The sequence below is a fragment of the Fulmarus glacialis genome, unplaced genomic scaffold (assembly GCF_000690835.1).
Source record: "Fulmarus glacialis isolate BGI_N327 unplaced genomic scaffold, ASM69083v1 scaffold50466, whole genome shotgun sequence".
Taxonomy (NCBI): Eukaryota; Metazoa; Chordata; class Aves; order Procellariiformes; family Procellariidae; genus Fulmarus; species Fulmarus glacialis.
This window is the reverse complement of record NW_009219740.1, coordinates 6,213-24,497: the sequence shown is the minus strand read 5'-3', so window position 1 is coordinate 24,497 and position 18,285 is coordinate 6,213. Positions and strand designations below refer to the sequence as shown.

At 35.8% G+C, this 18,285-nt stretch overlaps 1 protein-coding gene across 1 annotated transcript in view; it reads right to left on the bottom strand.

Annotated features, from left to right (window-relative positions):
• Positions 1-232: 232 nt before the first annotated feature.
• GABRA6 (gamma-aminobutyric acid (GABA) A receptor, alpha 6) overlaps positions 233-18,285 on the bottom strand; it is a gene marked incomplete at its 5' end in the record, with an annotated part of 24,188 nt that continues 6,135 nt past the window's right edge. Inside the window, 3 exons of the mRNA XM_009580470.1 lie at positions 233-347; positions 5,271-5,525; positions 16,667-16,926. Of these exons, the coding sequence (XP_009578765.1) occupies positions 297-347; positions 5,271-5,525; positions 16,667-16,926 (566 nt within the window). The remainder of the gene's footprint in view (positions 348-5,270; positions 5,526-16,666; positions 16,927-18,285) is intronic.

Here is an 18,285-nt window from a genome sequence, read left to right as displayed (position 1 = left end):
TTCAATTGTTTATAACAGAATTAGAACAAATGCACATTCTTTTCTTTGACAATTGAACAGAATAATTTAACAAGAACTTTTATAGTAGAATCAAATGTGAGAAATCTTAAGAATGTGTTGTTAGAACCCTGTGCCGTTTCTATCTTTTTGATTTTTCCAGAGATTTTTTCCAGGTGACGTCCAATATAAACATTCCCTGTTTGAAAATTGAGAGCACCTGTGGATAGACAAATCCTTTGAAGTCCCTTCAACCCTACAGGATCTTCAGTGATTTCTTTGAAACCTTGAGCTGTTCTTCAGTTGGACTGATGGTCATTTCGAAGATGCATTGCAGTAGGTTCAAAAAACTAGAAAAAAAGTTGAGAGAGAAGTTTAAGCTATGGGTTGTTAACAACTAAGTTAACCAACAAAACCACCTGATTTCTCAGCAGACAAAATAGAACTGCATTACAAGTGAGAATCTTCTTAGAATTTGATGTTCATTACCTGGATCATCAAAGCTCAATTGTAAGTATGTATGGCAATGACAGTTTTCTCCTGAACTTTATTTTTCCAGTGTTTAAACTGAAACAAGGTGTAACAATACGCGCTACAAGCTTTATGAAATTAACATACTGAAGCTAAATACTTTTCCAGTTCTTGTTTCTTTTTCTGTTCTTGTTTCTTCTCACTTGACCTCATTAGCATCTTATCTTCTCCTTCAACCTGTTACATAACTCTTTTTCTGTCATCATACTACGTTCTCTGCGTCCAAATAATATCCAGGACTCAGCACATTTAGCACATTCAGTGACTTTGTACCTTCTTCTGCTCCCAAACATTAAAGCTGGCCTCTGCTTATTTTTCTGCAGTTTATCATCAAAACTTTAACACCATATCCTTCCTTAGTTTGATCCACTCCACCATTCCATGTTTCATTACATTAAAAACTGTAATATAACATTACATATAAAAATTAAGACAGGTTACTTTAGAAAGAAGATGTGTAAGAAGATGTGAGAACAGCATATGCATTGTGAATGATATGGCAAAGGTAGACTAAGTACTTGTATTCTTCTCATTCAAAGGACACTCTTTGCATTCTAAATCAAGCAAATTTTAAAATAAAATAAGCATACAATTCACCTACCAAGATCACTGTCATAAATTAGTATTCAGCTCAAGGACTTAGCAAGATTTAAAACCAAAAACAAAGCCCAAAAATACCGTATGACAAAATAAAAAGCTAGAACAACTTTTTCTTATTTGTCAGATAGGTTTGTTCTACTTTAAAGAACTTCTCTATTTGGCTAATCTAGACAAATGTGTATTTTTTGTTACTGTATATAGCTTTTTGTGGATGGCAGATATTACTGTACTCTATGGAAGAACACGGACCATAGAAACATGCCGTTCCATTTTGCACGTATAAATCATGGGGGTGTCACATCTTCAAACCTTCCATCTAAATTAATTACAAACTGACCTTACATAGTGAGGGAGTAAGTCCTCTTAGAGTAACTTTAATGCTTTGTTTTTTTCATATTATAAATGGCACAGTGATACTGCTATAGTTAAGCATCTGTCAGCATTACAGTTATAAAACCTTTTGAGAGAAAGGGGGGCTTATCATAAAAGTATCAGCATTTTATGTGATCTAAAAACTGGCATCTGTTATTTCAACTGGAGATTCTTTCACATACATATTTTCAAATACCTCCTTTTTTCGACTTTTATGTTGTCCTTTGGTTATATTAGGTTCTAACAACATGCTGTCTAGCAAAATGCAGGCAGAGAACTGTATTAGCTTCATTTCTAAACTTTTACTAATACAACTGTTGTCCTGCAACACTATTGCTACCCACAACGCAAACCAGTTTACATTTAAATACCTTTTATATATCAAGTTGCATGGTGGATGACTGCTACTGAATAAGAATGTTTTCCCACTTGTTCCAATGGAGCATAGAACCGTTTATTTAAATATTAAGGCCAGAAGATAACTTTATGCCCATCCAGATATAAAAAGCATTCGGTTGAAGCACTTAATTTCAACTTGGATGTTTTTTTCATTTTTTCATTCAGAGAATGCTGCTATTTTGCTTAAAAATGTAGCAAAGGATTAATTTTACAATGAAAGTTTGCTACTAAACTTCCTGGTTTGCTGAGCTGGACTTGATTCAGTATATATGGAGGTACAAATACAGAGTTCAGTCTAAGATACTCTTGCTATCTGCCCAATCCTGGCTGCTCTGAAAAATAATATTCAAATGTTTAAAGGCACACATTTTATTAGAAACACCTTCTTCATTATACAAAGTTCTAAATCCTAAAATTTCTGTGTAATTAACATACTCTTAGTTTACAAGTATAGTAAGAGAAAGGGTGATGAACCTGAAGTCTTCCAAAAAGAAAATTATTAAATGGAAGGGGAAGAAAAAGGTGCCCCAAGGAGCACTTTGAAAAGTACTCAAGCCCCAAGGTTCTTAAAAATATTATCAGATACAATACACAAGAATGACTTCTTCATTTCTGTAACATATGGCCCATTACTTAAGCCATAAGAAAACTGCTTAGTAGTGCACAGAAATACTACCAAACAGCTTAGGAGAGAGCTCCTCATTTCATGCAACTCTCATTACATGAACAAGGCTCCTCATTCTATTTGATGCTCTGAATCCAGAACATGAGGTAAAAAAACTTCTTTCAAAAGTCAAAGGAAGAGTCTGGCTGGAAGATAATGATATGAGTTGAAAATTACCTTTGACTCCAGCGCTAACAGCCTGCTTTTACAAACAGATTCATGAAATGCTTCTTGATTTATTCTACATGCACCATCCAAAGACAGTAGGTAGCTGTTCAGTTTGGGAATCTCCACAATGACAGACTTTGGTTGGTGATGTTCTGCACTCCAAACTACACTAATCAAAATCCTAGAAAGCTGCGCTACAAGAACTTGTGCACAGGAAATTTGCTTATTTCAATGAAATGATTAGATTTTTTTTTTCCATTTTGTTTTTTAAACAAAAGCCAAATGAACTCAAAGAAGTAACTCAAAAAAGAAAAACTAACATACCTGAAATACTGCACAAAATGCACTTTATAAATGAAATTAAATTTCTTAACTGAATAATACTGTACCAATATTTAATCCTTTGGGCTTGAGCCTGTGATTGAGTTCAACTGGCCTTGAAGCATGCCATGCTTTGCTCACCTAACTTTTGTATCTCCTCTGCTTGAATGGAAAGGCTTACATATTTTTAATATATTTTTAAAGCAAAAACAATCCTGGTTTTCCTTGAAAGTAACAACTAGTAAAGTGATACAACATATTGAATTAGAAACCTAACAATGTATATCACAATCATTATTAGTTACAACTGAGTACACAAACAGGAAAATGTAACTTATGAAGAGCTTGATCAACATTTTACATAATTGTTTACATTCTTCATAATTCAAAACACCCCAGCTGTCAATACTGTTCTGTTTTCTAAATCTTGCTGCTGGATTTCTGTCATTCTATAAGGCTACTACAGAACATAATTTCTGAGTTTGTGAGCACGTTTGTGAGCTTGCAAAAGTGGCATTTAAAAAATATTTATAGTCAGCACTATGTCCTAGACTTTAGAAGTATTTTAAAAGCCTGGTTCTAATACAACTATTAATATACAAGGTTCAGTGTAAATATTTCATCACTACCAAGGGAAATGGCAACCATGTTCCAAATATTTCTAGATCCAAAATGTGAATGGTTGAATGAAATCACTGGAGTTATGGCAAGCTACACAAGCTGAGGAACTGGCCTCTAAACAGAAGCTGTAATGATTATACATGAGCTTTTTTGATACGTCCCTTCTCTGATTGAGATAAGTAATTTGCACACATAGTCAATATTTTAATAGCAGGATCAGTAACTCTGGCACAAATGCTAAATTTAGCATTGGGCAGATTTTGAGTGGCCAGGAGTTAGCAGCTGTGACCTCTTGAGAGAGACATCTGCAGGAACATTTGTAAGAGATAGTGCCTCCTATCTTCCTGCCCTCCTGATTTCATATAAGCTGCTTGGCAGCACACTCCATCTTTGAGAGACAGCATTTTCCAGATCATACTAGTAGCAAAAATCAGCAAAATTAGAGGCTAGTAGTCTCTGCTTCAAGCAGAGGCAAAATGCCACCAATCAGCTGATCAGCACTGTCTTGTACTTTGAACTGTAACATCTCTTGGCTGTCCATGAGATTTCCCTTGGCCTGCTTTACCTCTAATCTAGGAAATAAAGATACAATCTGCTCACCACTCATACCAGATTGCCAGCCTCTGTTTTCATTGATGTAGGGACTTTGTGCACTCAGTACTATCTAAATACCATCATTATCTCTCTAGCTGTCCTAAATAAAGCTAAATGTACCAATCATATTGGCTGCAATGTACAGTGAGATTCAAAACCTCTATGGCAACAAGGCAAATGAATACATTTTTTACCAAGGAAATGGGACACCATTAGCTGTATTTAGGCAAAAGGGAAGAATTAGAGAATTAAAGCATTAAAGACTTAAAGTTTAATGACTAATCACTGACTGATTATTCTAGACATGCTCAATTTGCAGGGCAGACATCTCTTCTGGACCTCATGGATATCTAAAGATATGATCACTCTCTGCCTGATTCAAACAAACTTAAGCAAAGAATTTGGCAGCTTTATCTGCATAAAACAGTTCAGCTATACGAAGAAACAGGAAAAATCAGTGTTAAAATGTATAAAAACAGGGACTTTTGATTCACAAACTGTATATTGCAGTTGTCAATTCTTCACTATGGATAAATGTTTAAACTGAATAACAAACTTTTTGGGGGAGACTGTTATCTTATTACCTCACTGCGCAAACCTTAGGAGATATTAAAGTTCTTATCTCCTTCACTGCATTGCTTCAACAGATAATTCTACCATTCCTTACTGCAGATAGGAAGATTAAGAAATGGAAGATTTAAGATTAGTTTGTTTGCTGAGAATGGCGTCATACGTTGTCTTACACAATGTGTTCTGCTTAGTGCAACATGGCATAGAGGTAAGTGTTTACATTTCTCAACTTCAAATAGCCTTTGTAAATTGTACTGAGTGCCACTACTACTGGAAGCCACAGCTGATTTTTTCAAGAACGCTATTATCAGTGACTTTCCTCAGAAAGCACTAATTAACTGCAGTTGCAAGGGTAAATGAACAATTAAAATAATATTGGTCAAGTAAACATATTACATATTATAAGCAAGTATTCAGAAATTCTACTACTCACTTCCATAGTGTCTTTTGAAAGATAAACGACCCAGTATACCAGGTTGAATCCTGCAAATGCCACTGGAAAGAGGATCCTAGAATACTGGTCTATTTTACTTGTGCCTCCAATAGGGGGTGGTGGGGCTGGCGGAGGAACAGACACTTGTTGACACTGGGATGCTCTATTTGATATTATGCTGGCTTCAGGAGACTGATCTGCCTGAGATGTTACGGAGTTTACTCGCTTCTTCAGGTTACAGTTGGAGTCAGAATGCTGTGGAAGAAAAAAGAAAAAGGAGGAAAAAAAAAAAGAGTGATTTTTGGATACAGAGTCTTAGGTTTTGTGATCATTAGGCTTCTCTCCACCTTTTTACTCAACTTTCTGATTTTATTGCTGTTCCTCTGCTATAGAGCAACCTAAGGAAATCACAAAAATAATGCAAATATACAGAGATACGTTTGTGGTCTAAAACTTCGCTGTAAAAAAATGTGCTTTCCATATTTTTAACATGGTAATAAATGGAAGCTACAAGAGAGAAAGAAAAAGAAAAAGAAAAGATGGAGTTAAAAGGAAAAGAAAAGAAGGTAATGGTGTATCTAAATTGCAATATATTGGTATGACTGAAGTTTTTGTAGATATGAATCAAGTTTAAACTAAATAGCACATAGGGGCTGGCTCAAGTGCAATTTTCATCATGTGAGCCCATTGATGAGTTTTGGTAAACACTCACTGAATGGAGTCAAGCTGTCACAGTTATTAGTTCCCAGACTAGCTACTGATGAACTAGAAAACTGCTGCACAAAAGGAAATGGACTAACTTTACAGGTGCTGAAGGCATGAATGCTAAATTGTCCTGCAGTTTTTTCTAGGATGAAATTTCATTTTCAAATACATTTCACAATTCCCACAGCAGTTTCATGCACACAGCTGAAGACAAATACTCATCCTAACTGTAATGGGACTATTTTTATTTTAATTTATGGTAAAATGAAACAAAATTATTCTTATATTTTGTGCTATATTCATAGCCAGGTCCAATTACTCTTCAGAAAGCTGTATGAAAATTCTTAAAAATCTAGCCAAACCTCAGGAACATTTAGAGTTTACCTCTTAGTTGCTGACATATCTATTCATTATGTACACCGGTTTTATTTGTGGCCAAGTTGCCATTTTTTTACTTTCACAAGAGTAGAAGTAATAGATTTCTTCCCTGCAGAAATGGCTTAGGAATAAGATCTACCACAGGCTCTAATGGATATCAGTAGTACCAAATGGGAGGAAATTTTCAAAACCTTGCTGCTACTGACACTACCCAGGACTACCATTAGTAATGTGGATGCATGGCAGCAGCCATAAGATTCATTTGATGGCCGAGAAAATACAGAAGAATGCCTAGAGTGTCAAGTTGGTTTTTATTGTTTTGATATGAAGTACTCAAGTTTTTTGTTAATAGGGAGCACTAGAAATACCTTAGACTCTAAAAAGCAATGCTAACACACAACATTTTAGTTGAGATTGAGTCTAAAGCTTCATCAATAAAGGATTGCAAAACTTATTTCCAGATTATTGATGAAAAATCTTGTGCACAAAATTGCACAACATACGCAGCTATTCTTGGGTTTGAATAAGCAGCTTTTTTGGTCAGCAGAACTAGATGACCGAATGACTGAAGCTGATGAGGGAACTCTTAGACAATATAAATAACTTGCAATACAACAGCATATATATCTATTGTAAAATGGAATAGTAACATTTAAGGTAGCAAAATTCTGTTAGATGTGCAATTTCCAAAGTCGTTCTTTGGGAGTGATTTAGTGACAATCATTCACTTAAATGTAGCCCACTGTCAGCATTTTTGGGATTTATCTTGCAAGATTTCTCTGCATGGAAACAGGTTTTAGTCAATCAGGTAAATAACTGGGTCGTTAAAAGGAAAAGAAGCATTTTCTGAAATACATTGCCTATACTTGTACTTGGGCCACAATTTCTAGATAAAAGACTAGCCTAACACACCTGGTATCTCATGTATGACTAAAATAGAGTTATAACAGAATTATCCTTTTAGCGGTCAGTGTTACTGCTAGAGTATCAAAACAAGTGACGTTGCTACACCATGATGCCAAGTTCTGCTCATGGATGAATGGACTGGTATCCACCTGAAATCAGGGAGAGATGGATTTCTCATAGCTGATTTTAATCTAAGTAAAAGGTGGAGAGAACATCAACTTATTTGCAAAAAAAAAAAGTAGAAAAAAAGGGCTTTTTCTGTATATATCTTTTACCTATTGCCCTTTTTCTTCCCTTACAACCCATCAACACTTCTAACTTGCCACATCCCTCTTTCTTCCACTTTGCCATCTACACATTAAATTATTAGTATCATGTCTTGAATAGATATTAAACGGCATTCATATTCTGGGGCTGTGCCTATCTGGAACGCAGATGTTTGTTTTTTGTATTTTCCAGTAACACAGCAAGCAACAGACAGATTTAAATGGAGGATGATCTACAGATGTGTCACAGAAACAGAAAGAGGGTTATCCATGTCCACTTGCGCTAATCATAATAATAATCCCATTCTATAAACAGACTGACTGACAGAGCCTGAACTACTGCTTTCATTCAAGTTGCTACTCCATTTTGCTTGTATACCCTGCTTTGAACTGAATTGTAGAAATCGTAAGGTAGCTTGTTTTTTGCTTTACTGCAAGATAGCTTGACCTTTTGTGGAGAATGAGTGGTTCCTAAAAATATAAGTGCTAAGGTGAATCTTAGCCCTTTTTATTTGGAATATTCCGGTACAAGGTGGGTCAAATTCTGCTCTGTATCATTCAAGCATGAATCGGGAGTTATTGTACTGAAGTGATGGAGTTAATAGTAGGCCGAACAGATGTAGCATATGATCTGTGGATGATATTCAGTACTGAATGTATTTAGAACGTAGAGGTAGTAAAATCATTGTGATCATCTGAATAGGCACTTGGAAAAGTGTAATCCTGGTCATTATTTATAATATTTATGAAATCTTATTCCCATAGAAGGAGGATTGCTATAGAAGGAGGATTCTCTCAATGTGATTTCATCTTAAGTTGGAGACAGGAAGATCTGGAGTCAGTGCAAACCCTCAGAACTTGGGGAGCACACTAACCTGAATATGCTCTCACTTTGGGGCCAGTTTAGGTCCATTTCTATCAATGGAGTGATATTAATAACTTCTCATTACCTAAAATAGCCTATTCCAATATTCTGGAACGACAAGTGCATTTTACTGTCTCAGTAAAGCTGCAGTTTTTTGTCATGCTCTTCACCTGCTGAGGAGATGGTTTAGAGTTGATATAAATCATTAAGAAAGTCCCCAAGTAGTTCTTTAACACCCTCGTGTGCCCATCCAGCAAGTCAGGGTCAAGACTATTTTCTTGTATATCACTACCCAGGATATGGAATTCTAAGTCCAAATTTATCTCAGATGTGTAATGAAGATGTTTCTCAGCGTGGCAGCTGACTGTAGACCAGGCTTGCTGCCCCAGAACCACAACTCATATTTTGCATTGGAATTCACTGCTAAACCAAGAGGAGGAAGCAGCGGTGAGACGAAACCATATAGTTTCTTATTACAGTTGAATTCTGAACAGCAGCTACATTAATTTGTCTACTATATTTAGATTTAACTTTTCCTTTTGACAAAGATTACCTACAATGACACCATGAAACTTTAGCAAAACACAGAGAGGAAACAGGAATGAATAGCCTATTTTGCATAATTCACACAGCCAATCACTCAACTAGTAAGGACTGTTTTACAAGTAGCAAGAGCAACAAGAAGAAGCCTGAGGCATGGCACACTGTGTCATAATGAAATAATGAATTTTGTTAATTTACTGAATCCTGACTCTTGCAGTCCCATCAGGCAATTAAACTTGTCATTACGTATGACTACCCAGTGACAAAGAACAGACTGCAAGATCACTGTTTAATATGAGATACCATAAAACTGGACTAGACAAAGACTGGTATGTATATGGGCTAGTAAGATACAGTCTGGCTTCTATTAAGCTTTTGCAGCTCAGCTATCTGATCCCCCAGAAAGCTCACAAAGCAGTCTCATCTTGTCTATAAAGGTGCTGCTCTCTCACAACTCTCATCAGTATCACTAGAATTTGCTTATACTCAGAATATCTCAGGAGGCTCCCAGCAAATTGCTTGGCTTCCAGATTTAAAAAAATACAGCATACATAACCTTGGAGTAAACAGAATTCTTTGCTTTTTCGGGTTTTTATATGGATGCTAACTGTGATTTATGAATGTGTTTTGTTCTTATGTTTCTTTTCCTCAAGAGATTTCTGTAATTCATATTTGTAAAATTCTCTAGTGTTCTCTGTTTCTTTGCACTGCAAATACATATTCTCACTATCAGTTTAGTTTATGATCTAGCGGTAACATGAGTATCTTATGCATGCACTCAGATATTGGCTAACTTTAAACAAATGAATATCTGTAAGTCCTTACTTATCTCTCTTTTACTCACTTATGTCTCTTTTTCCTGCAGGCAATGCAGTAAAAAGAGGTTTGTGAGAATAAACTCTAAAAGTTTAGACAAAAAATGTGTTATTCCTCCTTTTCTTTATAATTTATTGGATTAAGGATATTGAACTTTGCTGACATCCCAAAACACACACAAAAAAACCCAGAAACAAAAAAAAAAGCTAGGACCAAAACTCAATGTCTGTACAAGGCAGAATACTAAACTAAATATAAAACATTCTTTTTCCCTGCCCATCTCATTAGTAGATACAGTTTGAGTAATTTCAACCATTCATATTATACACATAAAATCACATACTAGTGACTTAGTGACAAAGAGGGAATTAAGCATAGTCTGGCCCCTCATTCAACGGTGTAATCTGTAAAAACTCTGCTTAGCTACTGAACAATCCATATGCAGCACCCTGCAGCAGGAAAGGTCATCACATTATGTAAGATCTCCTTTTGGGCATGCACTAAGGTACTTCAATCTTTACAGTCCTGTGCAGTTTAAGTATCCATCTCATGCCAGAGATTCATTATAACCTATAATTTAGCCATTTCTTTACATATCTCATCTGTGGGATCTGATTCAAAAAAATGTGTATTGCAAACATCTATAGACAGTGTTCTGCGTAATTAAAAGCTGAACATAGTTTAGAAGTCATTAGTAGGCCTAGCTTTAGGTATCTCTTTAGGAATTCTAGGCATATTATGACGAATAACATGCAAATTTGTTTTCTTTGTGCTTTACCCTAGTAAAAGGATTAAATCTCTCAGGTTAAATTACTCACTTGGAGCACGGGAAAGCCATGTTCAAATTCTTTCTTAACCTTCAGGGACTGAAACTCACTTCTCTCAAAATATAGCCTAACCATCAGGTGAAGATAGTTAGGGGGAGAGGCTGTTACCTCATTACTTCAAAGCTGTTTTACTTTGCATGGAAAATCTAAAGAGCCATTAGAGGCAGAAAGCATAACTTTTAAAAATATACCGTGCCCATTGTATTAAAATTCCTGTCACATAAAACAGATAAGCACTAAGGAGAGCAGAGACTGGAACTCTAGTCATTCTCTTTTCAATGTGAATGTACTGTGGTAGAGTCTCTTCCTAACATTCATAGGTAGCATATCAGAAAAATCATATAATTAGCACAGAGCCTCTGTCAAAATATGTGTTTATGTTAAACAGATTTAAATGTTCAAAGTCACATTTGGCTCTTAAACTTATCAGCGTCAGCTCAGAACAATCCCTGTCTCTACATTTACTTTGCTAAATTTCTGCAGCATATACAAACTACTTCTTTGAGTGTCTAAATGAGACAGCATTACACAAACAACACTAGAGAGGTTTGTTTGGGGTTTTTTTCCTATAATTTAACTTACTTCATTTTGTTCTCACTGCCCCCCTGCAGAAAAGGTACTGGGATTAGACTTCAATGTTGAACAAAAAAAATGTCTAAAATCAATTCATCTTGAATTTTCCTATTTTTATGTATGATATCAGCTACTTCTAAACATTCCTTACTGCCCTGCATTGGCTTTGTCAATCAGACAAATATTAATTCAGGCAGAACCAAATAATCAGCACCTACGTTCCTTGTTGGGGTGACAAAAAGTCAATATAACTGAAAGTTGTTGTTTGTTTTTAATAGTCTACTTGATAATCTGCAATTGTGGAGGAGCAGGAAGGTCTCCCTAATTCGATTGAAAGTGCCACGTTCTCAGTCAAGACTTTAATGCATATAGCTGTTTCTAGGATGATCTCACGAAGTGTTGTTGATAATCCAAATAGAAGTACTCTCCTTTCAGTTACACTAGGATACTCATTAAACATACTCAACATATTCTGACGTAATTATAGAAAACTAAATTCTCTATACCAAAGTGACATACGGCTGCTCTGCAGTTGGGCAGGGTTGCTAAAGGGAATGAGGATCCTTTTCTGCCCAAGCCATGTTATTTTGAAACACAGGGACAGGGCTATTTGTAGGGAGAAGGAAGCTCTCCCAGCAGTATTTCACTGCTCTGTGCTGTTTTCTGTTAAAACAACAGGTCTTTTAGAACATAACTGTAATCAAGCTACCACCCTGTAACAATCTTTTGTCTTTTATATGTAGTCTCTCACATGGAAAGGATGTCTTTTGATCCATGGTGGGTACTCCCTGACCATCTTGCAGAGCATTACCTCAAATGGTGCACTCCAGACAGTAGCACCAATTCCCTTTCCCCTGCAATTTCCAGTATTGGAATATTCCTGGATAAAGGAAGCCATAATGATGAAACAATATGATTGATACAGAAAATACATATTTGAAATGGATTAAAAAGCTAAATGCCATAATGTTTTTTATATTTATGTATATATATAACATTTGCTTTTGGCATGCTAGAACAAGCTTGGTCACCATATGAATAAAACAGGTTTCTGTCAGGGTCCAGATGACTGCTCAGCTTGTTGCCATCGTATTTTGGAGTGGAACACCCATAGTTTTGTATTTCACACAGGGATTGCCTGCAGCTGACAAAGAGAGCAAGCCAAACTCTACTCTCAGTTAACTGAGGTAAATAGAATGGCTTTCCCGGACCAGAACAGGCATGCTGGGCTGTCATCAGTTAACTGAGCACATGATCAGACCATTGTCTCTCTTACTGAAACCAGTGTAGTCCAATGACTTTAGCAGAGTTTATCCTACTTTCATTAGTACAGTAGAGCAGAATTTGGTCTTCTGCCATCTTTATTTTCTGAGTGGACAGGTTTTTTGGCTACAATATAAAAACCCATGAGAAAAAGTTTTGTTCATTTGAATAAAGCAAGATTTTAAATAAAATGAACTGGACTGAAGGGGGAAGGAGGATTTTTGATAGTATTTTGAAAGATCCCCGCACCTCCAGAAACATAGTTAATTTGGAATTTAAAAAAACCTGAATATATTCTGTAAACACGTTTCTCTTGATGAGTTTAGGCCCTCACTCAAGCAGCAAAAGCTTCTAACTGGCTGTTTATAACTCCTTTGAATTTTCATTTATACCAAAACTGTCTCCCTGGGCTCCTCTTACACAAAGCAGGGGAATGGGTCTCCTGTCATACAGAAAGTACTAGTTCAGACAGCCTAAGGTTATTCCCACCACAATGTTCTTTAGCCACTCTTCAGGCAATTTCAGATAATAGATTATTAAAAACATATAGTTTATGTTGTTACTCTTAATGTTGCTACTAGTAGCAGAGTTCCATTGGCAGTTGTATAGCCATGAAAATTTTCAAGTAAGTACATCTCACTTTTTCACTTTTATTTTTACAAACGGACTCCCAAAACTAAGTCAACCTTTACAGTCTTCAGAAATTTTCTCAATGTAAAAATACCATCTGACTTCTATAAATGCAGAAGACAATATGCATTTTTGACACATTGTTCACTACTCTTCATCCTATACCTGCCCCTTGATATAGCTAAAATTCTGACAACTTTCATGCACTTAAAAATCACAAATAAAAATACTAGCATTACAAGTGGATAAAAAACATGACTATCCTATCTAAAAGAGCAAAAAGAAATAAAAAAAATTCACAGATTAGAAAATTCAAGGTACCAAAGCCCAGGGTGTAAAAGAAGGGAAAGATTTTAATTACTTTTTAAAAATCAAATAAAGTAGACAGTTAAAAAACATTTTAATGCATAAGACATGCATTCTAATAGTTTTTTTTCCTAGTGAATTAGAAAACAACATTTTAAGAAGAGAGGTGGAGTAAATGGGGAGAAAAGGCAAAAAGAAGAGCAGGAGAGGTAAGATAAATTACACAAGGAGTAAAGAATAAGAATTGGGCATTGTAGCAAAAAAGAAAAATCTGGACGGAAAAGTGATGAAAGAATTCAGAGGCAAACAAATGGAACAAATTGGGGGGTATGGGACAACAAAAGGGAAATCAGGACCTCAGAAACAGCTCCTAAATCTACAATAAGAAAGAAACTCAGTATTATGCTGTATGCCTTATTTAAACATAACTGCCTTAAACCAGTAATGTAACTATAGAAGTACAAAGCTCAGTAGAGGATGACAATTCTGAGGAAATGGTCATATACTCACGCAATTAGCCTGTCCTAACTACACTCCAAATTAGCTAGTTCAGGTCTGTTTCAGCTGAAATTATATCACTGACTGCAGTATATCCATCTATGTGACAACGTAGAAAAGCTCTTTGCCCCTTACCTTCACCACACAAAAAAAGAAAGAAAAGAAAAAAGAAAAAAAAAAAAGCTTCTTAAAATCTGTTATTCTGTAATTACTCCTTTTTTTCCAGCATGCCCTTCTGGAATGGGAGCTTTTAAATCCAATAGTTAATTATTCTAGAAGCCATTTTGACTACATAGTCTTTCCTTCAATTGTAAGTATCCTTCATTTTTGTGATCTCTGATTTTGCTTTTCGTTTTACCGCAGAGGTGGGTTCTCATAGAGAACTGATGCTGTGAGAAAAAAGTGGTGGACTTACAGGGCTTGAAAATTACTGTCTTGGATAATATGAGCTTTGAGCAAGATCAGGACTATAGAACTTTGTGGACACTGTGGGCTGTTTTAGAGATTGAGTTTACCTTGAGACCTTGATGTTACGGGGTTTACCACTCTTCTAGATCTAGATGTTGTTAGGTAGTTATAAATAATTTTCTTGAGGAAATGGTTGCAGTGTGCTTCCTAGATGTGTTTTTTTTTGCTTGTTTTTACTTGGAAAAGCTAACAAGTAAGTATTTAATGTGTCTTCAGTTTGGCTCTGTGCTTGTTTGTGGCTGAAACTCTTGATAAGAAACTTGAAGTCTTTTAATTTCTTTTTCTTTTATTCATTTGTTCAACAGTGATTTTGTAGTTTGTGCTTAGCTTGGTCTGCAATGATACAGAGACCATTTAAATCTCATCCAGAAGTACTAGAGGAGCCACAATCATCAGGAGTATGTTCTAGTATATCTGGGATTATGCAGAGGGTTATTTTTTGAAACAGGTGTCTTCTGGAGATTGGGGGGGGGAGGATGGCGATGGCTTTGTAGCATCTGCTGTGAATTCACCAGCAGTAGCACGTGCAGAGTAGGCCAAGCTGTTTTTATATCACTCAGCAGGGACTTCAGTGAAAAAAAAGGAGGGTTTTTTTTTCTCCTTCTTGGAAATCTCACTATGATTAAATCAAACTTGAATAAGGAAATGTGTGTAGGAAAAATCAGAGCTGTTGTTCCTTTTCGTTATGTAGCAGCTATCAATATTTTCCTCACGCTACATAAAGCCAAGTGATCTCTTCAGCTTTTTTCTGATAGCTTGCCCTCAAAAAAAAGTCAACAAAAGAATAAAAATGAAGCTTTAGTACATTTTAAAGTTCCTTCAGTCTTAACAGTATTTTTCTTATTTTACACTATTTTACTGTTGCAATGTTCTGCTCATTCAGTCCAGAGTACTTCTCAATCAAATATCATGATATTGGGGAGGGGGGAAGTATGTCCTAAATATTGGCGAATGCTTACTCTCATTTCCTCTCATTGTTTTTTATTTATATAATTATAAAAGTTTACTAGTTAAAATAAATGTAGATATGAACATTGCAGATATTGCCAAAACTAAATCAGCCTTTCAGTCACTTTAAAATCAGTGCAAGATACTGCAAACACTTGCTTCCAAGCTCCTTTGAAATTCTTTGGACTTTCTTTTGTATTTGCTTTATATAACTGTGGTTTAAAAAAAAAAGCTGTGGTTCTGAGTTAAAATGCATAAAGATTTGCTTCTCTCTGCATTTATATACTTAGCAAAAATAAAATGCACTTCTTTATTGTATCTTACAATTGTCTTCGGTTTTTTTCAATATTAAAAAAATTGTAAGCGAAATACAATATGACTTACAAGCATAATGCTTCCTGTGAAGAACATTTGTTGATTAGCTCCAACGAGGACCAGTAGCAAGATGCTGTGGAGCTTTGGTTTTGCTATTATATGGAACTTATCAATTATGAATTTAATGGTTTGAATGTACCTAGATGTTGTAACTTTAACTGCTGTTTATAAGCAAAAGTGGAAAAATTACTATATGGTGGGTAAGGTGTTGCCCTGATATCCAATAGCTCTTAGATTGACTTCCTTATTCAACTACAGACTCAAAGGTTTTGCAGAAGGTCATTCAAATTCTGCTATTCTGCTCAAAAACAGAAATGTGGTGGTAATGAAACTGATTTTGAAAACAGGAGGGCTATAGTGATAAATACATTAACATATGTTGTGAGACAGCATTCATTACTTAGCCTGAGATGTAAGGAATAATATTTACAAGCAATTCTGATGTACTTTTTTTGATACTAGAAAGTCTTCCTCTCTTTCACATGTAGTCAAATCTATCCTTAATCTTTACATTTATGTTTTTCTCCAAGCTTCCACCAACACAGATTTTTATGAAAGTAACAGATGCCAAGTTTATGCAAAGGCTAATTCCTCTTCTTCCAGATGACCCATTTACGGTATGTACCAGTGTACTACAGTGATCCCATAATCATCTGGCCAATGCACGTGTTCATTCCATTGTACAGTGTCCCACAGATTCTGCAGACTTACTGAGAGAACCACAGCTGCCTGACCACACTGCCTACAGCATTGCTCAAGAGAAGTATTATGGGTAACAGTCTAACAGCTTTCCTTAAATATCTTACCAAATAAACATCTCTCTAGTAAATCATATCTCAAATTTAAATAAACAGTATGAATAAATGAAGTCTTTTCATTTTCTGAAATAAGAACAATGTCTTTGATAAATAGACATGATCTAGTTACACAATCTGTTTCAGGTTAAGATCACTTTAATATTGTTTTGCATTCACTACTTCAGCTGCCTCTTCCTATATGATGCTTGTTATCAGAAAAGCAAGCAATTACCGAGACAATCTCGTCCTCTGCCGGTACAGTTGCTGCTGATAGTGCTGCTGCCAGTGCTGCTGCCCTGGCTGCCTTCCTCATTGCTCTCTGAGTCTGAAGATTGGTAAAGTAGTTGACAGCTGCAAACTCAATAAGTGCAGAGAAGACAAAGGCAAAGCACACAGCTATGAACCAATCCATGGCGGTAGCATAGGACACCTTGGGCAAAGAATGGCGTGCACTGATGCTTAAAGTGGTCATTGTTAGAACTGTAGTGATTCCTTGAAAATAAGAGAAAGAAAATGGGGGCATTAGAAATTTTGCTTCGACCCTCTACTTTTAAATTCATATATATTAAAAAAAAACAACTCTTCTTTGGTTTTAGCTATCATCCTACATACCAGCTAACTAACAAAACGGCTAAGTATTTTGTATTCTTAAGTAATTCATGTATACTGGCTTCAGCATCTAAAAGCTCTGAACAAACTTCCTTAATACATTGAGCACACTGAAAGTCAAAATAACTACATACTACATAGTGCAACTTCTTAGAATTGTAATAAACATGGGTATAACAAAATTCAGGCTCAAACTATGAAAGACACTTTACTTGAGGGATTAGTAAGTGGAACGTTTGGCAGAAGTCTAGATTAACATACTGTCATTTCCCAACAGTGATTCTCTCTTTCTCCTGTTGTTGCACAAGACGGAGCATGGCTTACAGAACCCTCACTGAATCAAGCAAATTCTGCACTAAAATCAGTGGTATGATCCAAATATTTCTAGTAACAAGAGTTTGGTTCTTTGTGCAGTTGTCTTTAATCACTGGATACATTCTTTAAGATTCACTAACAGTACCTTGATTTGAAAGCGCCCATAGTTACAAATATGGAAGGATAGAAAAGCCTCTTCTCTAGAGCTACTTATCTATTTTCACACAACAAATCTGGTCATGTAGCTCATGGGCCCCATAGCGTTCTTCACGTGAATTGGAGTGTACAGCATTAATAATGTAGGAAATACACTTACTTCCCACTGCTGCCTGATACAAGCAAAAAGTGCTAGAGCAAACTCATTCATTATCATATGAGCCTCTGTGACTCATGTTTACTTACAATTATGCCTGCTAGAATGTGAAAACTGCAGGTATTTAAAGACAGTAAGGTGGAGAATACCCTCTTCTGCTCTTTTCTGCAGCTGGGAAAGGGTAGGTGGGAAAGTAAAAGATGTTGTAATGTCATGTTGTGATGATGAATCAATATGCTATGAATGATGCTCAGTGGAAAGGATGCAGTGTCATTGCATACTGCAGCATCAAGACAGGGTGACTTGATTATTTTCAGAGTTTTTTTGCAACTCTTTCACATGATGTAGCTTGCCAGCTGTCTGAGGTTAACTATGCCCAATGTCATTACTTAACATGTTTTAATGAAATGCAAATAGGAGATGGTATGAAAATATGTAGGATCTCTACTTCTCCCAAATCTGCCAGACTCATTTTATAATATGAATACAAGTATGCTGAGATATATTTCAAAGGTCCAGAATGAACTTTTCAATATGATGTGTGATTAGATTAGAATCTGTCCATGTGCTAGTTAATAATAAAAATGATATATTCTGTGTCTGAATAAAAACTT